This window comes from Cucumis sativus, chromosome 1, assembly GCF_000004075.3.
Source record: "Cucumis sativus cultivar 9930 chromosome 1, Cucumber_9930_V3, whole genome shotgun sequence".
Classification (NCBI taxonomy): Eukaryota; Viridiplantae; Streptophyta; class Magnoliopsida; order Cucurbitales; family Cucurbitaceae; genus Cucumis; species Cucumis sativus.
The window spans coordinates 13,337,776-13,355,068 of NC_026655.2; the positions used below are offsets into that span (position 1 = coordinate 13,337,776).

At 31.7% G+C, this 17,293-nt stretch overlaps 1 protein-coding gene across 1 annotated transcript; it reads right to left on the reverse strand.

Moving 5' to 3' along the window:
- Window positions 1-10,483: 10,483 nt before the first annotated feature.
- LOC101211857 (beta-1,3-galactosyltransferase 7) lies at window positions 10,484-14,526 on the reverse strand. The gene is made up of 11 exons (XM_004150651.3): window positions 13,969-14,526; window positions 13,744-13,843; window positions 13,596-13,654; window positions 13,299-13,492; window positions 12,665-12,728; window positions 12,506-12,578; window positions 12,286-12,406; window positions 11,991-12,078; window positions 11,434-11,559; window positions 11,188-11,297; window positions 10,484-10,972 (listed from the first exon to the last, which is right to left on the reverse strand). The coding sequence occupies exons 1-11, from the start codon at window positions 14,064-14,066 to the stop codon at window positions 10,824-10,826; spliced, it is 1,182 nt and encodes a 393-aa protein (XP_004150699.1). The 5' UTR covers window positions 14,067-14,526; the 3' UTR covers window positions 10,484-10,823.
- Between the last annotated feature and the right edge of the window lie 2,767 nt (window positions 14,527-17,293).

Genomic DNA, 17,293 nt, shown 5'->3' on the forward strand with positions numbered 1-17,293 from the left:
GAAGCTACGATAATGATAATGGAATCTATGAATTTTAATGGGTGACGTTTATGAAATGTGGTGTGATTGGACACGTGTTGGGTTATAAAGTCCGGGTTTAAGGAAATGGGGGAAGGTGGTGTAGTAGGGGAAAGAACACGGGCTTTGGGTCTGGGCCAGCTGGCAAATCGGTGGTGTCGGTGATCACATGGGGAGCGTTGAATGAAGGAAGGGTAAATTGGTCTTTTTATGATGGTAAATTTCTAAAAAGCCAAAAGGCTGTATTCCAATTTTTGGTTGGAATTCTGAAATTAGATTCGATCATTTTAAATAGAACATTCGTCCATTTGTGGGAAAACCAAATAGTTTACCTTTAATAATACTTAATTAAGATCATAATACATAGTATTAAATATTCATGGTGATTTTGATCGATTTAGACTTTAAATTATTCTTTTTTCTTTTTTCTTTTACCTAAATTTGTTTCATTCTATAACACAGAGTGAAAGTATTTCCGTTATGTTCATAGGAGGTAACATAACATAAACAAAATATTATAATTACTATTCCATCCCATTTAATTAGCCTAAAGTTTCTATTTATTAATTTACATATATTTTAATGTGTCTTAAATGTTTACCCATTAATTTAGATATATTACATTTAATCTTTTCCCCCTTCCTGTGATAAAATTTGTTCTTTCTATATATTTGTTGTTGTTATTATTATTATTTTCTATATATTTTCTCTTTTTCTCTTTCACCAACCAACAAATTTCATTTCAATTTTGTTATATATGTAGACATTTTTATATACTTTTATTTTTATTTGCTCTCGTTGAAGGATAGTTTCTTCTTTGGCCTATCTCAACATTCTATTTTGTGCTCTTTTATGCTAAAGTCTAAAGATTAACTTGTCTTTTGGGTTGCGATGTAGAGGTCTAATTCGCACATGTATATACATTTTTTTTTAGTAAGTATAATTTTATTTGCCCATATTTTCTTTTCATTTGGGGTCTTGACAATTTGATTCACTCATGACTTCTCATTAGAATTTTCTTTTTCTTAGCATAATCATGAAAAATAAGTTATCATAATATTGATTGTTAGAATATAGGTGGATCCATATTCAAAAGTCAAAATTAATATTTTATTTGTTCAGCTCTTTTAATGAAAGTTTGTGAAAAATATTACGATGAAAATAAGATTTTATTTGGTCCATTTTTTTAAAAGATTATTTATTTGAGAAAAGATTGTGAAGAATATTTTATGGAAAAAATATTTTTTTTGAAAAATATATTTTCCTTTTTTTTGAGGAATTGTCGTTGAGTTTTTTTTAAGACGCTTGCATGGGCATTATTTTGTGTGCTTCATCCCGTAAAAAATTGGAGAGAAACTTGTGACTGCGCAAGTGGAAGGAAACAGTTTTGTGAAGAACAACTTCATAATTGAACAATTAATTATTCATAAGAACCCGAAATGTGTTTTTTTGTAAGATTGAGAGAAACGTTGCTGCTGTAGAAGAAGACAGTTTTGTGAAGAACGACTTTGTGTTTAAACAGTCAGTTATTCATAAGAACCAGAAGTGTGTAAGTTCCCTCTCAATGTTGTGATTTGTTGTTGATGCTTGTATCATCTATTGTTTAGGTCGAGTTTACAACATTCAAAGTTCAAACTTCTGTAGTATGATGATTTAATAGAGATTTTGTTTACGTTTTGTTGAATGACCTGATTCAGGGGGAGTTCATCCAGTACAGTACTTGTACTTTAATCAGCTTGTCGCGACGTGATCGCTACGCGGAGCGGTCGACCTCCACGTTTATTTAATTTTAATAAATAAATAGTTTTGGAGTTGCCACCAATCATATTAAGGTGTGATTGATCACCCAAAAAAGAAGAAAAAAAATGGTATACGTAAATTCAGAGATTTAAGTTCGAGAGTCAGTTGTGTGTAGGGAAGATGTTAGTATCCTACAACACCCACAAAATGGTTAGCCAATTTTATCTTTTAAATTAAATATCTTGTTCACAAAACAAAGTTTTTATTTAGGTTTTGTTTAAATGTCCCATAAGTAAAACGTAAGCATGAATTAATAATTATGGGTGGCATAGGAGGCATTAGAAAAATAAAGTTTATTTTTGTTTTAAAAGATTTTTATTCACCTTAAGAATATTAAGATACCAAAACTTGATATTTTAATCTCTATCATAGGTGTTTAATGAAAATTTTCATGTATCTAGAATTAATAAATTCATAGAATTAACCAAATGAAATAATTGACATAGCACCCAAATGGATGCCAAATAATAATCCAATCCAGAACATTGATTAATTAAGGCAGTAGCCAAATGGATGTGAAATAAATAAACAGATGCAAAACAACTAATTAATCAGCGCAGCAATCAAATAGTCAAATGTGTGTCAAATTAATTAACTAGATGCATAACTCAACAATCAAAATAGTCAAATGGCCAAATGATGTCAAATAATTAACTCAAGATGCCAAAAATTAAAAACGTCATATTTGACAGGTGCTAATTAATTAATAGGTCAAATGGAAAATAGGTATTGCCAAGTAATGCATAATTATTAATGCAGAAATAAGGTGTAAGTAATTTACACATAATGAATGTGAGATGAGTGTCAAATAATTAAAAGAGATCAAATGGATGCCAAATGATTAAAAGGATGCAAATAATTAAAAAATGTCAAATAAGTGTCAAATGATTAATACTAATTAATGAGTAATTTAAAAGAATAATTAAGACAGCACCCAAATGAGTGCCAAATAATTAAGCCAATATCATCAAGTATGAATAATAAAAAAAAAAACTTACACCTTAAATGCAAAAAGTTCTATGTTGATCCTCTTCACCTCTTTCCAAAAAAATTTCTTTTACGTGGCCCTTTTTCTGCCAAATAATCCTCCCAGCAAAAAAAAATCTTCCCCTAATTGAATATTCTCCTTCTCTTTTTATAGGACAATATCTCATTTTTTAGATTGAAGTTGAGTAGTTTTAGATAGTGAAGTGAAGTACAGCAGAGAAAGGGGAAGAAGGTGGAAGAGTGGGAGAATGTAAGAAAGTGGGAGCGTGATGATCCAAGAAAACAGGGGATGGTTGAGAAAAATAGGGAGAAGGAAAAAAATCTTTACTTTTAATTTTAATTTTAAATATGTTTTATTTTTGTTTTTTGTTTTAAAACATAAATTTAAAAATTAAGATTTAGAATTTAGAATTTAAATTCAAATTCAAATTCTTTTTTAAAAAATAATAAATGAAAAGAAATAAAAAGACAAGACAAAATACGGTATCTACAAGCTGATTGATGAGAAACTTGATTAAGTGGAAGATTTTGGTTAGTCAAACCTATCTTTGAATAAGTTTAGTGATAGAGTTACTTTCTGTAATGTTGTATCACTGATAGTACTGATTGAAGATTAGTAATGTTAAACCTTGAACTAGAAATCATAATAAGTTGATTATGATTTATATATCAAAGAAATAAAATTTTTGATCTTGGATCTAGGACCCCCCAAAACATAGATATTGTGTCATCGAACTAGGTTAACAATGTCGGATTTTTCTTCTTTCTCTACTTATTTGCATTGTTAGTTGTTCTTACCGTTGGCTATCTGTGGGTTCATCCTTATTTACTGTTGTCACTTTCACCGCTTTCTCGATTGGTATCAGAGCAAAGTTTTCTTCCTTAAATGGATTTTGTTCGTGAACGTACTTCTACATCAAGACCTCTTGTTCTGGATGGGGCTAACTATGCATACTAGAAAGTAAGAATGGTTTCGTTTCTAAAATCTATGGACAATAAGTGTTGGAAAGCCGTGATTTCTGGTTGGAAACATCCCACAATCAAGGATGTTGCAAGAAAGATTTAATTTCTCTTAAACACAAACTTACTTGGTCTAAGGAAGAAGATGAAGAATCTCATAGAAACTCCCAAGCACTCAATGCATTATATAATGGAGTTGATCAAAATATTTTTAAACTTATCAATACATGTTCATCTGCCAAGGAAGCATGGAATATTCTGGAGGTCGCTTATGAAGGAACTTATAAGATTAAAATATCAAGACTTCAAATTCTAACGTCTAAATTCGAAGCTTTTAAAATGGCTAAAGATGAATCGATGTTCGTGTTCTAGAATTAGCAAATGAATCTTTTGCTCTTGGAGAAACACTGCCTGATACACAACTGGTAAGAAAAGTTTTGAGATCACTTCCTTCTTGGTTTAACATGAAAGTCACAACCATAGAAGAAACTAATGACATTACCACCATGAGATTAGATGAATTATTCGGGTCTTTAAGAACTTTCGAACTATCTTTTGCTGAGAGCCTACCAAAGAAGAAAAATAGTGTTGCGTTCCAAAGGGTAAGTAATGATACTGTAAAATCTATCCAGAAAACGTCTTAGGATGAAAATCTTGTTGAGACTGTTGACATGCTATCAATACGTCTTTCTAAATTTAAAAGTAAGTTCTATAAGAAGTCAGGAGGTTTCGTAACTCAACATAATAAAGATCCCCACAACTCAAACATTAGCAATTATAGTTCGAGATCCCCCAACGTTTTTAATTCCTCAAGAAGAAGTGACGAAGATCGTGCAGATGATCAAGCTACTATGATTGACAGAAGGTTAAAATGTTACGAATATGAAGGTTTTGGTCATTACCAAGCTAAATGTTCAACTTATCTGAAATGGATGAAAAATGGATTTACTGCTACCTTGTCTAATGATGATTCATCCTCAGGCAGTGTGTGATATCTATGGGAAAACACTGATTAGTTCTATTTTAGAAGGAGTTGTGGAAGATGTACCCAGTTTATCAAAAAAGAAGAGATCAAGACTAATTCCTTATTTGTTGAAGAGATTATGACCATGTGGGAAGAGGATCAGGAAGTGTTAAAGCGTCAGCGCGGTCGTATTATAAGTCTTACTAAAGACAAACTTCATATGACGGAAATGATTACTTCTCTAAAGGAATATTTGAGTAATACACAAAACAATTATAATTCTTTGTCAAAGTCTGTTCATTTTTTGTCCTCTGGCACAAATTCTCTTGATGATATTTTGAGCAAGGAGAAAGTTAAGAATGATAAACAAGGTATAGGTTTTTCTGAAGAAAATTCAGCATCCAAAACAGGTTCTATTGTCTTTCTACGTACCTCTGAAGGCAAGTGTGCGGATTCTGTTTATCATACTATAGTAAAAATATTCACTCTTATAAGAGATGGATATGTCACTACTATGGAAAACCAGGTCACATCAAACCCTTCTGTTATAAACTTCATCATCTTGGTAAGTCTACTCGGTCATCTAAAACTGTCTTTTCGTCTAAAAGAAATGTTCATAATACTGGTTCCTCTAGTAAAACTACATGAAAAAGAAAAGAAACTCAATCCCTTGATAAGTGTAATGTTGCTTTTACAACAACCCACTCTTTAAACTGTGAAAACTGGTACTTTGACAGTGGCTGCTCTAGACACATGATAGGAAATGCAATGTTCTCTATTCTAGAAGAAAGCAAGACATACCAAGTTACATTTGGAGATGGTGTCCAAGGAAACGTGATTGATAAGGGAAATATCAACCACTCTGGTGCTCTCAATCTCATAGATGTCAAACTAGTTGAAGGGCTTTCAACTAACCTTATCAGTGTGAGCCAACTATATGATCAAGATTCAGAAAATCATACTATTATGACAGGTACTCGTCTGTCGGATAACTATTATCACTGGGATAAGAATATCAAGAATCTTATGTACGATTTGTTGAAATATGATGAAGGCATGCCCCCTACTGCATCTTTTGCAAGTACATTTATGTGTGACAGTTGTATCTCCTCTGAAGAAAGTTTAAATCTGTGTAATGCAGAGTCTGTTGCTACAGAATTATCTTATACCCAGTGCCTTGTTTCTTCTTTCAAATATGGTGATAAATTTGATAAGAGTTTATGTTGAAGCATCATTGGAAGTCTTCTGTTTCTGACTACAAGTTGTCATGATAGTGCTTTTGCTGTTTGTGCTTGTGTGTGCTATCAAGTTGATCCTCAAGCATTTGATTAACACTGTACTAAACGTATTTTGAATTGTGTCAGATCACCGTCACACTGGTGGTTCTTCCATGATTGCTGCCTTAGTTAGTAAGGCTCATTCCTGTTCACTCTTGCATTCTGTCCGAACTATTGCTACTGGAGAAACTATTAATCATGACTTAGAATCCTCTAATGATGATGGTAATGTGATCATATTTGTTGCAGTGCATCGAAAGGTTGTTGGTGCATCTTTTTCTATGCCTAAGAAAAGTAGGTCTAAGCCTTCTAAGAAGCCTAAAACAAAGAAGACTTTTGTTGTTGATAATTTATATAATAAGCGCTTTGGTGGTGTCCATTCTAAACACTATGATGATGAAATCTCTCAGAATACTACCCAAAACATACTCGTTTTTTAGTTCATATCTTCCATGGATTCTACAATTCCTACTGTTGTTCTTCAGATTGAGGTTTTTCGATGTTTCTCCTGCTGCTAAGTCTGTTTCTATGACATCTACAATTTTTACCTCATGTTTTTCCTTCAAAGGTTGTGCAATTTTTGTCAAAAGAATTTTGTCTTTAAGTGTTCTATCCAGAATCGTTAAGGAGTTATCTCTGGTTTGTCTAATCGATGAGTTGTTGTTCTCCTGTGTTTCATGTTGTGCATTTAATGCTTGCTGGTTCTTCACCGTCAACTTCTCAGTTATTTGTCAGCATGCATGAGGGAGTTTTGTTAGCCTTTGAGTTACTTGTTTATGGTGCATGTCTGAACAAATAAAGGAAGTTGATCTCAAGGGAGAGTTTGTTAGAATATTTATGGGTCTGTCTTCAAAAGTCAAGATGGATATTTTATTTGTTCAACTCGTTTAAGGAAAGTTTGTGAAGATTTTATTTGGTTTCTTTTTTAAAAAGATTATTTATTTAAGGAAAGATTGTGAAGAATATTTTATGGGAAATATTTTTTTTGAAAAATATTTTTTCCCTTCTTTTGAAGAATTGTCCTTGAGTTTTTTTAAGGCGCTTGCATGGGAATTATTTTGTGTGCTTCATCCTATAAAAAATTGGAGAGAAACTAGTGAGTGCGCAAGTGGAAGGAAACAGTTTTGTGAAGAACAACTTCGTGAATGAACAGTTAGTTGTTCATAAGAATCTGAAGTGTGTTTTTCTATAAGATTGAGAGAAACATTGCTTGTGTAGAAGAAGACAATTTCGTGAAGAACGACTTTGTGTTTAAACAGTCAGTTATTCATAAGAACCAGAAGCGTGTAAGTTCTCTCTCAATGTTGTGATTTGTTGATGATGCTTGTATGAACTATTGTTTAGGCTGAGTTTACAACATCTGAAGTTCAAGCTTCTGTAGTATGATGATTGAAGAGAACTTTTGTTTACGTCTTGATGAATGATGTGATTCAGGGGGAGTTCCTCCAGTACATTACCTTAATCAGTGACTGATGAGAAACTTGATTAGGGAGAAGATTTTGGTTAGTCAAATCTATTTTTGAATAAGTTTATAGTGATATAGTTACTTTCTGTAATGTTGTATCATTGGTAGTACTGAAGATTAGTAGTGTTAAACTTTGTACTAGAAATCAAAATAAGTTGATTATGATTTATATATCAAATAAAAAAAATCTCTAATCTCGGGTCAAGGTGTTGAGATTTTATGTCCTAAATCTCGTAGTTTGTAATAAATTCTATTCAATAAAATCGTTATTGAGAAATTAAAAATTATAATTTTAAATTCGATAAACTAAGTTCTGATGCTATTGTTTAGTAAACTTGAACTTTATGTAGAGACATAAACGTGGATCAAGTTCAAGTAATAGCCTAAATAGTCTATAGTATATGAATACAGGTCGGGCGCCTTATTTAGAGAAACTATGGATGCGACTCGTTTTGTAGTTAGTACAAACGAGATGATCCTGAATCATTCATGTAGAGACATGAAAGTGGGGGGCATACTATGTAAAGTACTTACATAAAACTGAACTATGAAATAGTCACCTTTACGTTATAACATTATTTACTGTTCAAAACTGACTATCTCATTTATTGATGACCTAGATAACTTAATCTTAGTCTTGAGTCAACTATGAACTCATGTTCACGTGAAATTATTCTTAGATCTGCATAGGTGAGGGCAGTTCATCAGTGTTGGTCGAATAAGTCTCCCATTTTAGGGGTAAGATCGGGTGGATAGCTTGAGACATAGGATGCAAGAAGGAATTTCCTCCTACCCGCTTTAGGGTTAGTAGATAGGTTGTTCTCTTAAGCGCTGAATCCAAGTCTTGAACAAGGGGCCATGCCCTTTCATTGGCTCGAGAGAGATTAAGTTTATAGGTTGGACCTTAAACCAATTGTTCAATAGTGGATCAATGGAACTTAAAGAGTAAGATGTAGTCTCGAGGTTAAAACGGTATTTTGACCCAGCCGAGGTTACAAACAATTTGTGAAGGATTAACTTACTAATTATGATTTTATTAAATGAACACAAATATATCTATAGTGAGGGGAGTGCAACTGCGGGACTTTAGTGGAATGACCGGTTAGTTAACGAATGTTGATTAACTCGGTCTAAAAGAGTTTAGCCAATTAATCTTGAATCATTGGAGCTCATGATCTATAGGTCCATTAGGTTCCCCTACTAGCTCATATGGAATCAACTTTAAATAGTGTGATGGAATAAGTTGAATTGTTCGAACGGGGAGAAGAGAGAGAAACAAACAAGTATATGTGATATAGTCATTGGATTTCATATTAGAAATAGAGTTTTATGTTTAAATAGGATTTAATTATTATAAATATGAATATGGATTCATATTTGGAAGCTTGAAAATGATGGAAATAATCAAAGTTGTAAAATATCAAAATATTGACTTTTGACTTCGAAAAGTCAAACTTTGACCAGCTATAGATTCAAATGTGATTTGAATTTTGAGAAAATGAATGTGGATTCATGCTCGGGAGGTCGGATTTAGTCAAGACAGTAAAAAATGTTGACTTTTAACTTAAATGGTCAAATGACCATTTTACCTCTTAACTAAAGTTTGTGGAAAAATCTAATATTTTGTTGGATAATCCTGTTAACCCCTAGTGGGCAGACTCATGGTAATGACACCAAGTCCCCTAATAGAAATTGGAATGGTGAATTAAATTGCATGAATTTTGTATGTAATTTCTTTATAAATTAGTTTTGAATATTTGATTTAAAAAACTTTTGGAATTTTGTTAAAATTTTCAAAATTTTATCTTTTACTAAATTATTATTCTTCACCTCTCTCGCACCAAAAAGAAGAGAAAAAAAATTTTCCCTTCCAAATTTAATATCTCTCTAAAATGATCTATCTCGGTTCCTTCTTCAATTGGGTCCCACAACCCGATTCTTCGTTCAGAGGATAGTAGGTGATTACTAGTGGTGGTCTAACCAATTTCATGAGAGATATAGACGTTCATATTCAAATAGCTACAAAGGTATAATATTTTCTAAACATTAATTCTCTTAGTCAAGGGTTGCATGTTAAATAGGTGCAATTAAGATAATTTTTTATCCTTTTTTTTCACTGTGCATGTCTCTTTCTAACACAAGGATCCCTAAGCGTAAATGTTGTGTCATCGAATTGGGTTAACAATGAAGGGTATTTCTTTTTTATTTACTTATTTGTACTGTTAGGTTCATCCTTATTTTTCACCGTTTTCTCACTAATTTTCTTAATTTTGAAGCAAGTTAGCACTCATTGCTCATTGATTGATGTCAAGGCTAAAGAAATCTTAGCATTCATTTCACATTGATGGCAAAATATGGCTAGAGAAATCTGGGCACTCAAATAACATTGATGGCAAAATATAGCTAAAAAATCTTACCTAACATTCACTGTCTCATTGAAAAAAAAAATTGTAATTTGGTTTAGTGATTGCCTAGAAAACAAATAAATTGAGGAATATTATCAAACGAAGAAGTCAAAAAAGTTATAGTTTCATATCCCTTCCGGGACAAATGATGTATTTATAGGAAGAATGACATAAAGTTTAGGATAATTATAATTAATGGCAATTTTAGAAATAATAATTAAGTACATAATAACATTTTTAAAAAATTATAAATATAGCAAAATATATTAATGATTAACCAATATTTGCATGGTTAATATTTGGAACATGATCTTCTTATTGATAGTCTTTAACATATTTTATTGTATTTGCAAATTTCTTTAAATATTGCAATTTACTTACTTATTTTAAATCTAATTGCTTATTTACAACTATACCTAAAATTTACTTTTTCCTCCCAACATTAGAACGAGATGTTTTTTCTTACTTTCACCAGATAGAATTAGATCTTATCTTTCATCAAATTTGAAAATTTTGTTCTTAACCATGGTCAAGATTACACAATGGATGATATGAAAGTATGTAGAATTTTTTTTCTAGATCTAATTACTTCCGACGAATATATATATATAGTCAATGTAAAACTGGAACTCTAAATCATAAATTTTAAGCTATAGAGAACAAAAAGTTCACCCACTGTCAAAGAACTATTATTTTAAGTACAGAGAAATGCTGATAGATGAATTTAGAAACATAACCTATTGTTATTAGGCTATGGATTGGCAATTAAGTGTAAATAAAAAGAAAAAAATAATCACTAATCATTTTCATTCATCTCTCGCACATTGCTTCCACAACAGCTGAAAAAGAAGCAGCCCCTTTGTTAGCTACCTCCTTCCAAATGAACAGAACAGCTTCTCTCTTTGTCTCTCTGTATATTGTATCTATATGGCAAAACTCTTAGAAAGTCAGAAGGACGCAGCCCACAGAGTGTCATTCTTTTCCCCGCACTTCTCATGAATTTCTTTCATTCTCTCCACTGACTCGCAAATCCCACTGCACTTCCAATCAAATGAAGCAATGCAAGCATTCCCTGCTTGTGCTTTCAACTCACAATCTGCATTCACCGTTCACACAAAACATATAACATAACACCATCATTCAAAAACTCTGCATTTTCTATTTTAATTTCGATGTGTGTGGAGTGACATGAAATTCAAACTTCCAACTTCTTAGTTGGTTGATGATGTATGTCTTAACAAGAGTTATGTTTTTTATGGTTAGATGGATAGATATTGTTGTGAATGTTTTCAATGGAGGAAAGGGGCATACCTAGTTCCGTGGGGCAGCACATGCTGTGGTCATCAATATGCTCAACCTCGAGACCAATGAACCATGCACCAAGTGAAACATCCTCATTTGCATACTTGTGCAATATTTGCCTGCAGTCACATAGTTTTACAACTTTAAACAACCTTGTAAATAGAAGGTGAAGCAACATAAAATTGTTTAGATAGAGCTCATTAGGCAGCGTATCTGTTAATTGACCGTGATATTTAAATAAACAATTATCCTCACCGGTTGGTTGAGATATAAGAAGCTAAATCATTTGAGATTGCATAAATCTGTCCAGTTGCATGTCTGAAATACTTGTTCCCATCCTCTCCGAACTTCCAATATTCTGGTTCATGGTATTTCTCATTCCTGTCACAACAGAGTTATTTCTTTTATCAAGCATACATTACATGGTGATAAGACCATTTGAGGTAAGGTTCACCGATACAAAGAAAAAGAAAACTGCGTTCTTTTAGCCAAGGGGTGGCTAATTAATAGACAAATGAGTAGGTTCATTGATATGTACAGTTCATTCACTAAGCTCTGAAAAGTCGTCTCAACAAACCATTACAAGTAAATCAATGGAGGGAAAATGAAGGGTAAATGCAATGAAGCAATTGAAGGAGTACGAAGGTGGTAAGATTTTGTAGTCTGTCTGCAGACCTTAAACTATTTCCAGTTTACAAGAAAGGAACAAGAAAATTCATGTTCCCTTCCACAGTTCCATCAGATGCTTGTGATCAGCATACGGGAAAACAGATAATGTACAAACTATTGCCAATCAAGCCTTCAAGAATTACCTGTCAGCGAGAACAGGTCCAGATTTCATACATCCCATGTACACTCTCGGCTTAGTACGATGAGTCGCAAGAGTTGTAGCTAAAGCACCTACGAAGACAACATACATTTTTGTTTAAATTCCAAAGAGAGAAATTACAATAAAATGTGCATTCTTTTTTTCTTCAAAAGAACATAATGGTTATCTATTGCGCTCTAAGATTTTGATGATAATCTCAAAGAAAAACAAGCAAATTAACACCAGACCACTACTCACACTATTACTACCATAAAACTGCGAGAGATTCCAATGCATACCTAAATTGACATGGACATCATCATCAACCTTAATATAGAAGTCAGCATCCCATTTAGCATAAGCCGTGGTGAAGAAAATCTTTGTTTTTGCAGACAAGACATGGTACCCTTCAATGTGCTCCTGTGAAGTAACAAACGGCTCAGACCAAATTCCATTTCCATCTCAACGTGTAGAATTCTAATCATCCATATATCATGTGTTATGTGCTTTCTTACTTACCAGCCTTAGAAAATCCTTGTGTTGAGCATCTTCTGAGTCAATGGCACGGTCCAAGATACTGTTGGACTTTGCACTGTTTAATAGTACGGACGTTAACTTCTATCAATTCCACAGCAGAAGGAAAACAAATAATGCAATCTGGAATAATGTTATTGGTACCTATGGCCAATCATGAATCTAATGATAATTCCCTTCTCGCTCTCCAATTGCAAGAGTCTTTCCCCTGTCCAAACAGGAAATGACATTTTTTTAGCTATCAATACAACCAAAGATTAATGCACTGTACCATAATCCTTGAGAGTGATCCTAATGAAATGAAAGTTCCCTATCCTTGTTCACATGTAAGAATTTTCTAAAAAATATACACATCCATGGTATTAAGTCCTATCTCGCTATTCCAAGCAGCGGTGAGCTCGGAATTTTGACAAAGTTTTACGAGCTAAGTTTCTCATTTTGAAAATTTAAGGGCAGATATATTACTTTAAGCCAAACTAAGGGGTTGCTCTCCTTCCTTTTCTGATTCACACCTGAGTCCAAAATGTGTTTACAAGCCCCAAAGCAAAAGACATAGTTATGTCTATATATGTATACAGAATTGAATATACCATAATCTACTAGCTTTCTATGGTAACATGGTATCCAATAGTCTTATTCTCCATTGTCTACAGTGTAATTGCATTTGAACGGAAGATAAATAACTTTTCAAGTAGAAAGTTGTTTTATATCAAATTAATCAATCTGCCTGTGGACGATCATTTTTTTTAGATACAAGTTGGTAGAAAGTGCCAAATACCTTGAGGCATCCATGTCTCCCTCACAGTATCACGCCGCTTTCTACTGCTAAAGGCAGTATTGATTCCAATCACTATAAAAATCTTCTTCCTTGGGAAATGATTTCTATCTGATGGCAGATCGATGACAGGAGGTGTAACCTTCCGAGCTGCAGCCATTTCCGACTTCAGTGTAGAAACTTGCCTGCCTAGAGATCTATAACGCCCCCCATAAAACGCAGAAATTCCAATCCAGATTATCAATTTAAAAGACGAAATCAAATTGATCAAAATACAAAGAACCAAATCAAGACACTTACTGAATTGCTGCCTGTGTTTTGTGAAACTCCGCCAACACTCTCTTGTCCTCCACAGATTTCTAAAAACGATCCAAACCCCAAATATGTTCACAACAAAACCCAACTTCTTAAATGTGAAACAACGAAACTGAGTATTTTAGACTTTCACCTGATTCGTAGTGATGCCTTCAGAAACACTCCGGAGTTGTTGCTGTTCATTTTGTAGCCGGGAAACAAGGCGTGAATCCGATTGCTTTGGTGTCCAAATCCTGCAACATCATTAACCCAATTCCATAATCTCCTAATAAGATTTTTTTTTTTAGAAAAAAAAAAACTCCCAACATAGAAATCAATTACAAAGAGAAATCCAAGAATCAGAGGGAGAAACAACCACCTGCCACTGGAAGTGAGAAGCATCCCAAAGAGGAAGAAAGCGAGGCAAAAGAAAGGAACCCATTTAGCAGAAACCTTTCTAAGGCCGCGGTTTTTCATTTTGGTTAAACACTGTATCTCTCCCCCGATTGAGACAGAAAAAGGGGGAGATGAATACAGAGCTGCGAAGGTGAAAATGCAGAGAAAAGAGAGGAATATATAAATGGGGAATTTGAGGTCGAGCTGCCATGAGAAAGCAGGCTTTAAAGGGAAATTGAAGAGCTCTGGTTACGTTATTTCTTGGGGGAAAAAACGGAACGAAACTCTTCTTTGCTCATGAAGAAGGGAATTGAATGAGCCAATTGTGCTTTGATGGCTCTTATTCGTTAACCGATGAAAGGCAAATCAATCACTGCTTGTATCTGCAAACTCTCCATTTTTGCAAGAAACTGAATCGAGAGACTCCGAATTTCTCGAGAGAGAGAGAGAGACGGAAGAGTTCGTAGTGAGTAACTAATTTTGGAATTTGAAGACGCTATTTCTTCATTTACATGGTGTGTGTTTTTCCCACCGTTCCACTATCGTATAGGTTCTTTCACAAAAACACTCACCCTCGTGCCTCACATCAAAAAAGAAATTTCAAATTTTATCATATCTCAAATTCATTTTTTATATATATAATATTTTAAACCTTTTTTAAAATATCGAAATATTTAAAATTAATTACAAAATACACCAAAATCAAGGTTACTACTTCTTTTCTCAATTCTCATATTTTTATTTATTTGTGTTAATCTTAATAAATACAAAAAATGGTGTATCTGATCACTCTTTCTAAGGTTATTAGTATGAACATTATGTAACACATTTCTGTTTTTGGTCATTTTTTAAAAATAATAAATAGAATTAAATAAAAGTTATTTATTTTCTTCCTTTTTTTTTTTAGCTGGAGTTTAGGTCTACCCTCTACCTTAATAGGACATTGAAACTGTTTTGTTTAACTCTTATGTATTTTATCTTTGTAGAAAATAAGTTTTGAGAAAACGAGTATATTTACTAAATTGGTTTGAGATGGTCCGTTTTTATCGAATTGTCAAAAATAGCAAATAAAATATTTATAACATATACTAAAATTTCAGATTATATCAATAAAAAACATTGATATGTTTCTATCAGTGACATCGATAGACAATGTAGGAATCTATCCGTTTTTATTATTGGTAGAATCCAAAACGTTACCATAGTTGGTAAATATTTTAAGTTATTTTGCTATTTCTAAAAATGTTCCTTTTATAAAATTAATTTTGAAGTAATTAAATTGGTAATGTTTTCTTTATATTATATAGAATTATAAAATAAATATCTTGTTTATCTCATTTTCACTTTGATTGTGGTATGCTACTACTTACTTCTAACATCTAATATCGACAACCTACTTTGTCGAAACTTTTAGCAACCTTCTTAAAGACAACAAGCAACCTCTAACTGCCAACTCTAACAACCACTTTTCTACGACCAACTTTGATAGCCAATAAATAAAAGTTGTGTCAATGAGTTATCTATACACGAAAGGTTGAGTGTTATTTATTTAGAATATAAAAAAAATCGATCTTTTAAGGTTGAAAAATGTGTCAATTTGGTAACTGTGATTCAAAATGTTTATTTTCTATTTCACATTTTTAAAGTATCTCTATTCATCAGTACAAACATAAACTTTTTTAAAAATAGTATTTCGCACATTTTTTAAGTCTAAAATATTGATATTCACATATGAATTTTTCATACACAAGAATAACTAAAACTAAAGCATAATTAATTATTTAGATTAATTTTATTTATGAATGTTTTCTAAAATACAAGAATTCACAAATTATTTACCAAAATTTTAATCTAAACTCAAAGTGTCCATTTTTTTTATAAATATTTTTTATTTTCTTTGATTTATGTAAATTCCCCATTATTTATTCAGTATAATTAATATCAATTAATAATGCTAATTTTTTAATTGATTACAAAACACCAATATGTTATATAGACAATCAATCTTAACTAATACATTCATAATTACTATTTAACTTTATCTCATCTAATACAAAGCTTTTTGTTATTACTATTATAATTAATAGTTGTTGGTAGCATTAAAATTTAATTAGAAAAATGATATTAGATAAAAAAAAAAAAAAAAAAAAAACTCATAATACATTTTTTATATTATAAATTTGACAAATATGATGGTAATCCGACAATAAACTACCTTTAAATTTGTTATTTTTTCAATTTTGAAAATGTAAGTAACATGGACTCTATTATCATAAATTTTTTTGCTATTTATATCGAGTCTCTATTTAATTATTTACATTCCAATATCAATTTCTAACCTACAAACATTGCTCTATACGCTTTTCTTAGACAATTATTTATTTTTATTCATTAATCAATAGATATAACAATATATTAAATCATATCAATTTTAGTTAAGATGGGAATATCATGTTGGTTAGTGTAATGCAAGTCTTGTTCTATGTTTGTCATTTATACTTTAAATGTAAAATTCTAATTTCGGTGTATTTCATTAAATCCAACTCACAAATTTAAAGAATTTAGCATATTCTATATAGAATTTTGCATGAAAGTTATTACTATTACTATTTTAATAATCAATAAGAAATCTTCTCATATAGTAAAATATAGAATTATTTTGGTTAAATGATAAACTGATATGGTTTTCATAAATAATATTTATGATTTAAAATTATTTACTAAAATTTTATCACATCCCTGTAAAGTTACGGGCAAATATCAATTTACATGGGTAGTTTTTTTATATTGTATCAATTTTAACTATAAAATAATTGTATCAATTCAAATTATGAACGTGTAGGGTTTTACCGATTTAAATTCTAAATTAGTAATTATAATAATTTAAACATTGTAATTTATATATATCAACTTTCGTCAAACTACTGCAACAGAGTTTAATTTGAAACATATGTAAAAATTTAGAGTTTAAATTAATATTTAAAGTTTAAATTTGTTATGTATAAATGATATTTTTTCTAAGAATTAAGATTATTGTAAGGATTAAATTATAAATTTCACATAGAGTTATATTTGTAATTTAACCCATGATTTTCTATCGTGGCCCTATTTCTCCTGTTTGCAAAGCGATCTCTTCACACTCGCCATAACTGCTCAAGCTTCTTCCTCGTCTTCGTGGTCTCTTGAAGTAACCATACAATTAATTAAGGTTAAGAGTTAGGTAGCCTAAAAACTCACAATATCGGAAAAGGAGAGAAAGAATGTTTGACAGTTTCATGGTAATCTGGTAACTTCTTGGAGTAACTCTT

Excerpts from the sequence above, each read along its gene's own strand:
- LOC101211857 (XM_004150651.3), bottom strand. The coding sequence starts at position 14,066 with ATGAAAAACCGCGGCCTTAGAAAGGTTTCTGCTAAATGGGTTCCTTTC. Across the intron at positions 11,560-11,990 it reads GGACCTGTTCTCGCTGACAG|GAATGAGAAATACCATGAAC; the intron begins GTAATTCTTGAA and ends CTGTTGTGACAG. Across the intron at positions 10,973-11,187 it reads GTGCTGCCCCACGGAACTAG|ATTGTGAGTTGAAAGCACAA; the intron begins GTATGCCCCTTT and ends CGGTGAATGCAG.